The 9,786-nt window shown below is 46.4% G+C and overlaps 1 protein-coding gene across 7 annotated transcripts in view; it reads left to right on the forward strand.

Moving 5' to 3' along the window:
• LOC121008275 overlaps positions 1-8,646 on the forward strand; it is a 324,152-nt gene extending 315,506 nt beyond the window's left edge. For all 7 annotated transcript variants that reach the window (XM_040440719.1, XM_040440717.1, XM_040440720.1 and 4 more), the window contains 2 exons: positions 7,363-7,633; positions 8,065-8,646. In XM_040440719.1, the coding sequence (XP_040296653.1) occupies positions 7,363-7,633; positions 8,065-8,249 (456 nt within the window). In that variant the 3' untranslated portion in view covers positions 8,250-8,646. The remainder of the gene's footprint in view (positions 1-7,362; positions 7,634-8,064) is intronic.
• Positions 8,647-9,786: the final 1,140 nt, after the last annotated feature.

Here is a 9,786-nt window from a genome sequence, read left to right on the forward strand (position 1 = left end):
TACAGCAGTTTCCATATGTGCCTCCCACTTGTTAAGGGACCAGAAATAATGGGACAGAATAATAATCATAAATCAAACTTTCACTTTTTAATACTTGGTTGCAAATCCTTTGCAGTCAATTATAGCCTGAAGTCTGGAACGCATAGACATCATCAGACGCTGGGTCTCATCCCTGGTGATGCTCTGCCAGGCCTCTACTGCAACTGCCTTCAGTTCCTGCTTGTTCTTGGGGCATTTTCCCTTCAGTTTTGTCTTCAGCAAGTGAAATGCTCAATCAGATTCAGGTCCGGGGATTGACTCGGCCATTGCAGAACATTCCACTTCTTTCCCTTAAACTCTTTGGTTGCTTTTGCACTATGCTTTGGGTCATTGTCCATCTGCTCTCTGCTCAAGCGCCGTCCAATGAGTTCTGAAGCATTTGGCTGAATATGAGCAGATAATATTGCCCGAAACACTTCAGAATTCATCCTGCTGCTTTTGTCAGCAGTCACATCATCAATAAACACAAGAGAAGCCGTTCCATTGGCAGCTATACATGCCCACGCCATGACACTACCACCACCATGCTTCACTGATGAGGTGGTATGCTTAGGATCATGAGCAGCTCCTTTCCTTCTCCATACTCTTCTCTTCCCATCACTCTGGTACAAGTTGATCTTGGTCTCATCTGTCCATAGGATGTTGTTCCAGAACTGTGAAGGCTTTTTTAGATGTTGTTTGAAAAACTCTAATCTGGCCTTCCTGTTTTTGAGGCTCACCAATGGTTTACATCTTGTGGTTAACCCTCTGTATTCACTCTGGTGAAGTCTTCTCTTAATTGTTGATTTTAACTCACATACACCTACCTCCTGGAGAGTGTTCTTGATCTGGCCAACTGTTGTGAAGGGCGTTTTCTTCACCAGGGAAAGAATTCTTCGGTCATCCACTACAGTTGTTTTCCGTGGTCTTCCTGGTCTTTTGGTGTTGCTGAGCTCACCGGTGCGTTCCTTCTTTTTAAGAATGTTCCAAACAGTTGTTTTGGCCGCGCCTGATGTTTTTGCTATCTCTCTGATGGGTTTGTTGTGTTTTTCAGCCTAATGATGGCTTCACTGATAGTGACCGCTCTTTGGATCTCATCTTGAGAGTTGACAGCAACAGATTCCAAATGCAAATAGCAGACTGGAAATGACCTCTGGACCTTTTATCTGCTCATTGTAATTGGGATAATGCGGGAATAACACACACCGGCCATGGAACAGCTGAGAAGACAATTGTCCCATTACTTTTGGTCCCTTAACAAGTGGGAGGCACATATGCAAACTGCTGTAATTCCTGCACCGTTCACCTGATGTGGATGTAAAACCCTCAAATTACAGCTGACAGTCTGCAGGTAAAGCACATCTTGTCCGTTTAATCTCAAATCCATTGTGGTGGAGTATAGAGCCAAAAATGTTAGAATTGTGTCGATGTCCCAATATTTATGGGCCTGACTGTACCTCCACCTGTATTACATCTGATATGATGAGAGATCCTATAGACACGTGTTCTCACAGTATTGTAGAAGATTTCTGTCCTCTGAATTGTCATGCCAGAGTAATGGTTCCAAACTAATGTGTCCCTCAGGTTGTCCCATATGTCATGGGAGATTTTGACAAAAATCTTGATAGAATATTATCAGTCGGTGAGACGGCCCAATATCTGTGAAGAGCAGCTCTTACCTGTTGGTGTCTTTTGTTTAATGTACTGATACATTTTTCATTCTCACAGTTTTTCAGTTGCTTTGGTTTTGAAGAGAGTAGCCTCACACAGTTAATATCTATGGCTCTCCTGTATCCAGACTTGGTTTCTTTAGTCATAGCCACCTTCCCTGCTGGACAGATCGGCACCTGCCTCACAAAAGTCTCTTTAGTTGACCATCTCCTCCTAATTCCCAGGAACTGTCCTGTGAATGAGATGTTCAGTGTGCGAGGATCTTCTTTCCTAAATACATCACTTATTAAATCACCTTGTTCCGCCATCTAAACAATCTGTTTTCTGGGTACATTTGATGTCGCATTGGTTATTATTCAGACATCCCATTAAAGGTCTCAAGTTCATCCACTGAACCCTGTCATACAAAAATAATGTTGTCAATAAAGTGACCCAGGAAGACACAGCCCCTGGAAGACATTTTTATATGAAGGCACACAAAATGCCCCCATTGCGGTTCCCTGGAGCTGTAGGTAGAGGGTGTCCTTCAATGAAAAAAAAAAAAAACTGCATGAAAGTGCACATGGCCTACCTGATATTCAGACACCACCCATGTGGGAGAAGGTACAATGCAGGCAGGTGGGGCAGGGGTATATAGGGGCTACATCTCTGTGCTCCCTTATGAAGGGAATAAAAGCCTCTTTTTGGGCCTGTTGTACCAGGAAGAGGTGGGTATTAGGCAGTATGTTATCACTGCATATGCACTGTGTTCAAGTGTCGGTCTGATGAAGTCGGGAGGTGCTTGTTGGACTCATGCTCATTATTCTGTGCACTGCAACAACTACATTATTGTCTGTCTCCAGACACAGTGTTATGTTGTTAATAAAGTTCTGCTAAAAAGAAAAGGCAGGAAGAGGCGGGGTCTTGCTGCACATATACAGAGAGCTGAGAGAGAAGGGAAGGCAGGAAGGGGTGGGGCCTTGCTGCACATGTATAGAGAGCTGAGAGAGAAGGGAAGGCAGGAAGGGGCGGGGCCTTGCTGCACATGTACAGAGAGCTGAGAGAGAAGGGAAGGCAGGAAGGGGCGGGGCCTTGCTGCACATGTACAGAGAGCTGAGAGAGAAGGGAAGGCAGGAATGGGGCGGGGCCTTGCTGCACATCTACAGAGAGCTGAGAGAGAAGGGAAGGCAGGAAGGGGCGGGGCCTTGCTGCACATGTACAGAGAGCTGAGAGAGAAGGGAAGGCAGGAAGGGGCGGGGCCTTGCTGCACATCTACAGAGAGCTGAGAGAGAAGGAAGCTGGAAGCTGAGGTGCTGAGATCTGATCTCATTGGACGTTATATTCATGTTATTTCTGTATAAACCCTGCTGTTCCTTGCGCTGCGTCTGATGGAGACCTGATTTATCCGCTGGCTTAGGCAGGGCTCGCCCAACAGGGACGGCTCCTGCTTCACATCCTCCCTTGGCAGGGGGTGAGCTAGACTTTTCCCTAGCAGGGGGTAAGCTGAACTGACCCTGACTAACTAGACTCCCCCCTCTCTTAGAGAAAGCTAAAATGGAAAGAGGGGTTCCATCCTAGGTAAAATAGTACTACCATTGTTGCCGCCATCCACTGGTGAGCCAGGCACATTACACTTGAACATAAGAGTTGCATGGAAATAGAAATACACATTTTGCAAGACCTGGCAATTAATACACAGGATGACACGTGGTTAACCGTAGGAGATAGTAGTGAGGTGCAAAGATGGTAACGGCACTCTGGGGTGTTACATAAGCAATTTGTTGTCTGTGAAGAAACTCACTGGACGGGACAGGACAATAAAGTTTCACTTAAGAATGACCGCTACATCATCTCAAGACAAGGTGGCACGCTTACAGAAGGAAAAATTACAGATGGACTGTATCAACTAAATACAAACAGAGACAGCAGAAGGACTGTGCTCATGTACGGCACATAGAGACCCCAGGGCGATGAGAAAGCTAGTTCAGGACCAGCTTGCTGAAGGGGTTAAAATAGACCAATGACATCAGATGATGAAAAGTACAAGCTGCCTTAAAGGGAGAATCTCCAGAAGAACATTTCCTACTAATAGTGCCCCAAGATCGGAGCAGCCCCTTGACTGAATATTCACAGAAGTTTGCGGTCCAGTGAGTAAGCGCCCCCCGGGAATGGAAAGATGTTTCCTCACTTTTATTGATGATTATTCGAGGTAACAGTAACAATGATGTTCCAGAGAAACGTGAAGAACATCTCTCTGAAGTAAGTGACAAGTTTGGGAATAAGCCAAAGATTCTCCGTGCAGACAATGGAACTGAATCCAGAAGTGAGAAGACACAAGGCATTTCACAGAGAAATGGAGTCTTATTTCAGACGACCAAGAAAGAAAGAACCGAGCTCTCTGTGAAAGAGGAAGAAGTGCGGTATGCTGTGTGACGCAGATCTACCAACACATACTGGGCTCAAGGAATCATGGCAGCTCGCTATATTCAAATGGACGGCCAATAAAAGCTGCGGAGAAAATGCCACATGAGCAATGGTACAAGAAGCCCAAACCGCACCACATAGGAATATCTGGAAGGAAGGCATCTGTATATGTAACCAAAGAAAAACGTACCAATGGGAATCCCATGGCGAGGAAGGTGTCCTGGTCGGCTACAGTGAGGGGTTACAGGATCCTGCACCCAGAGACCAACAAGATAACAATAAGTAGAGATGTAGTGACTGATGAGAGACATGAGTGAGGAGGAAGCCAGAAGCAGATGAATGGAAGTTATATTCATATGTTTTGCTGCTATTTCTGAATAAACCCTGGTGTTCCTCGTCCTGTGCCTGATGGAGACCGGATTCATCCGCTGCCTCTGTATCTGGGGTGTTACCTCCATGTGGAACAAGCACTAACTATTGTGGTTATATTTGTTGGCATACAGCAACAGCTGCAGCTCATTTCTGGAGGAGCCGTGTGAAGCTGACAGTAGATGGCGCTGTGTTAACCATCACTGCTTATTCCAGTGCAGTTCTTCCAGGGTATGTACTGTCTGGTGACGATGGAGGTGTTCTCTCTGGTGGTCTCCATCTTGATAATGATGTTACAGTTAATGGTCGCTGTTTTGTAAACCAGTTCTTTGTTCTCCCACAATGTCTGAGCGCTCTTCATGAAAGATGCAAACACTGCAACAATGTTATCTATTATTATCGTGGCCATTACTCCTTTGCTCTGTGTGTTTATTGTAATGAAGGGGAGTAGGGTAGAGGACAGGAGTGGTGGTAGTAGTACTGATGGTGGTGTGAGATGGGGAAACAGCTCTCATTGTCTGAACACTGTTTGTATAGATTAAATTAAATGATCTGAACTAACAGTCTGCTGTTTGGCCACAAGATGTCGCTGTTTCCTAAACACAGCTACAGGCTGCTTATATTTCCATATTCATGAGAAGTGGTTACAAAGAGCCTGGAGAGAAAGGGATCAGCCATCCTAGAAGAAGCTGAGACTGAGGAACTGTGTCAGCAGAGGATCCGACGGCATCCAGGTGTGAGAGCATCCCTCAGTGACCAGAGCTGCAGCCAAGTGAAGCTGATCATGTCCAAGACCCTGATCCTGTCCAGAGGAACGAGCATTGCTTCCAGGAATGCTGAGGAGCAAAGCAGCATACACTGTGGGACCGCATGCTTGTTGGAGAGGCATTTGTTCTTTTCAGAGTCACCAGCGAAGGCAGAGCAGACCCGGGTTGGTAAGATCGTGCACGCACCTCATTACAGTGCTGGCGCCTAGAGACTGAGACCAGGCCTGTAGTCAGTTAGTTAGGGTCTCTGTCAGGCCACAAGTGTTGCTATTGTTCATTGCAAGGACTCCATATCTTAAAGAGACATTTCACATTGGAGAGTTGATAAACTTCAAACAAACTCAAGCCAGGCTGGCGTTTTACTCAGGAGGAATACTCAGCACGTGCTACAGGACCAGTTATGGGAGGGGGAATACTGTAGAGCTTTGTAAGATTGTAAGCTGTTGTGCTGCACCGCAGGCTAGCCCGTACCACACACCCTAACACTTGTTCTTGCTTTTGAGGGTAATAACAGGTAAGGTGTGGCAGTTTAGTTGTGCCCGCCAGTAGGTAAATTCCTTCTGCATTTTCCTCCTGCATCCATCGGAGGGTGCCGCGCTGTGCAGCACAAGGGTCTCAGCTTTCGGGCTGGGTGTAAGTAAATTTATTGTATGTTCCCAGTATTTAAACATTTATAGTTATACTCATGGTGGCAGTCCTCACTCTGGTGCTCCCTGGGCTGTGAAGTGATGGGAGGTTGCACCCTAGTTCCCTCGTTGCACACCCTGGTTTTGGGATCTCCTACTTGGAATTGTTTGGGGTGCCCTTGGTGTTGGTGAATGTTGGGGTGCAAGGCAGGTGTCTCATGAAGGCAAATATGAGGGGTGGTGGGGGTGCGGCTCCCGGGGTCATCTTACGAATACCGTGCTCTCTTCCCTGTTCAGCCAAGGGTGCCCCCCTTTATTACAGACCAGTATCTGCCGTCACATAGCCCAGGACCTATCCTTTGTACAGGCTGCTTTTCCACCTCCTCTGACTCTGGTGGCTCGTTCTCAGTTTACCCTTAGGCCAGCTGCTCCCTGACATGTTCCAGTGTGGCAATGCATCTGCGCTCTCCAGCGTCTCCTCACTGACTCCTAACTGACTGCAGCAGCCTCCCCTCCACCTACTGCTGCCGCCATGGGCTGGTTATTTACCCTCCATCTCCCTCCTACACAGAACCTTCCTGACTTGTTGTTTGCCGGCAGCAGATCGTGAGTAGACAGCACAATCTGATGTGGGCAAATCGCAATCTTTTAGCATGCTGAATGATCACGATTGCTCGGGTAATCGGCGGCAGTATTACACTGCTGGATGATCGGTAACAAACATTACTACGAACGCTCCTTAGCGATCGTCTGGCAGAATATCTGCCAGTGTAATAGAGGCTTAACACGTCAGCTGCACTTTATCTCTAGACAAGCTCGTTATAACGGCTACAATATAATCCGCAGATGCTGACAGTTCAGTTTCATCACAGGCAGATGGAGGGAGTCATGTGTCTGGACGATTAGATGGAATCTATAGGGCAGCCGGGGACAGCGTGGGCACTTCAGGTACATGGCTGGTTTCCCGGATGGAAAATGTCAGCATGGAGGTCGACATGTACGTCTGGGAGTTACTTGTTGTCAGTTGTGTCCCTGGACAGTCTGACTACTGGTAAGGGCGGGTTCGCATTAGCGTTCCTAATTCTGTTATAGTGTTCTGTTATTCTGAATTTTAGGACGGAAAGCAAAAAAATCCGTTTTGCTAGGTCCAAATACATGTCTATGGGCACAAATAACGATTCCTGACGACAGGACTTTTTTTCCCGTCATGTAATGGAACAAAACTTAACCTGTTATTTGTTCCCATATATAATGGAATTAGGAACACTATTGTGAACACCCCCCCAACGCCCATCTGGACCTTTACTGCAGACTCCTGCAATTCATTCATATACCACTAGTGGGAGTAATAGAGGAACAGCACTAGAGTCATAAGACATTAGAAATAGGAGAGGGGCGCACGCCTTCTTATGTGGATCCTCACTTATTCCCACAGTGACCCCCTCATGCATTGATTATTTCTGTGTCTGTTCTTTATTTGTGGTTATTTCTTTATTATTTTTTATTAGTTCAATAAAAAGTCTATCGGGATCTTCTCAAGATCCTCAGAGAGTGAATATTCCTGGCTGCAGATGCTGCTGGAATCACAGGATTTCAGTAACTGTGTCCAGTCTGTCCGCTCCTGTCTTGTCTCCAACGTGTTCTCCGAGTTCTGTAATGAGGTGACTCGGTGCAAATTTGGGATCCTGTATCATTCCAAGAACAGAGGAAGGATCAATGTGACCGATGTGACGGACTCTCTGTATGATGATGAGCTGAAGCTTCTCTCCACTACACTTGGTGAGTCTTACATCCACAGGAGATGGACATGTTCCAGAATTATGTCACTTGTGCCCCCCCCCCCCACGATAAGTTGATTTAAGGGGCTGCACTTCTTCCTAAGCACCGCACTTTGGTAGTAGTTGTGATGGGTACTGCAGATCAGGCCCATTGAAGTGAATAGGAACGAGCTACAGTACCAGGCACAGCCACTACCAGATGTGTGGCGCTCTGGCTGTTGAACAATGATTGGAATGCTGTGCTCTTTGGACCTCTGCAGCCCCTTTAATCAGTTCATAATTGAGGAAGCCAAGGGTCAGGCCCCCACCGGTATGATATTGATGGTCTATCCTGGTGATATGCCCTCAGTGTTGTAGTCTTAGAAAGCCCCTTTACTGATCTTCCTGTGTGTGGTCAGGGCTGCAGTAATTCTCTTCTGGCGTCCCATGCAGGAAAGAAGAACGTGGTTGTGGTGATCGATGACCTGGATGATGCCAGTGATGCCATGAAGAATAAACTTCTAAGCGCTCAGCACAACATCGAGAAACTGGCCCGAGATCTGATCCTCGTACAGCGCTCGTCATCGGAGGAGAAGATGTGCGTGACCAGAGACGCATTGAAGAAGGTCTTCCCGTGACTGGCTGCAGGGATCATGTGGGGTAGTTGGGGATATCCTCACCATCTGAGCTCCCATCCTGAGGATTACATTTCTGGTAATGTCCTCCCACAGCTAAATACAAAACCTGAAACCACGAGGACAGCAGAACATATATCTTATTACATCTGTGTGTCCATACATTGTCACGCATCTCCAGCTCATCGTGGAGGTCGGTCGGTCATATGATGGGACTTAATAAGGATCAGACAGTACGATTTCCATGTCTGTCGATTAAGATCTTAGCTATGAGAACAATAGAACACGTCCATTAACATGTCTATAACAGAGATTCACTCTCCTGCGATGTATATCTATGGAGCCTATAATAAGTGGTGTGACCTACAATCTATGAATAAAACCTCTCTGTGAAGTCAGATTTTCTTCCAGTGATCATCAGGTTAGAGGAAGGTTCCCATATCTGCAATTTATAGCAATTTATAGAGGACATCGTTATCACCGCTGAGAAAAAAGGACTTTCTTCTCCTCTCCTCTGTACTATTCTCCACTATGTCCTTCTTCTCTGTTCTCATTTCCTCTGTTCTCTTTTCCCGTGGTCTCCTCTCATCTGTGTTCCTCAGTGCTGTGGGGTCTCAAGAGGAGATGTCAGATGTTACCTTGGCCCATGCAGAGCTCCATAATGATGAGGTTGTGATGACCATTGATCCATAGAGGAGAAGAGAGAAGCTCCTACAGTGTCAGACTGTCCCATCAGAGTATCAGAGGAAGCTCTGGTGGGCCCAGGGTCTGATACCATAGTGGGCCCCAAAGGTCCAGGAGAAAAGTTTATTTGGTGCTGCTTTTAGAGCTAATAACTTATAACTAGGGTCTATTTCTTTAAATCAAAACCTATTAGACTTTATTGATAATATGAGGGTTGGACCCCGCAAATAATTTCCTCTAGTGGGCCCAAGGAAGCCCAGTCCGACCTTGAGCCCCTATAACAATGTGTGCTGCCACCAGTGTGTGTGTGCTGTGAAATGACATGAGGAGCCTGTTAGTATTATCTGAGTAAAATATGCCTCACTACAGCCAGAGGAGAGCGTTCCAGAGAGCTAGAGACAGATGTGGAGCAAGTGATCTACTGTAGGACCAGCAGAGGCGCAGATCAATGCATATCTACTAGTGCAACCCCATAAGAAATACCCAAACATGACAGGTTGTGTGAGTGGTTGCCTCTCTGAGACCCATAGCATCACTGGTGGATAGTCACTTGTATGCAAGAAGGACCAGTTGGATTACCTCACAGTCCCTGGGCCTCCTAACAGGAATGTTCTGAATTATTTGGGGAAAGTTTGTTCTGCAACCATTAAGTGCTGTGCCTCCAAGTGCGTCCTGTAACCACCAGGCATAGAGCGGCACTGGAAATGAAAGTCATTTGCTACTCCACAAAAATCTGCATCTTTCCACCGAGGGGACTAGACCTCATTCTATTCTTTATTATATTATTGTAAACCTCTACAGAATATCTAGACTGCAGATAACTAAAACCCAACCGCTTAACATGTCTTCCCCGCCT

Source organism: Bufo bufo, chromosome 7 (genome assembly GCF_905171765.1).
Source record: "Bufo bufo chromosome 7, aBufBuf1.1, whole genome shotgun sequence".
In the NCBI taxonomy this organism is placed as follows: Eukaryota; Metazoa; Chordata; class Amphibia; order Anura; family Bufonidae; genus Bufo; species Bufo bufo.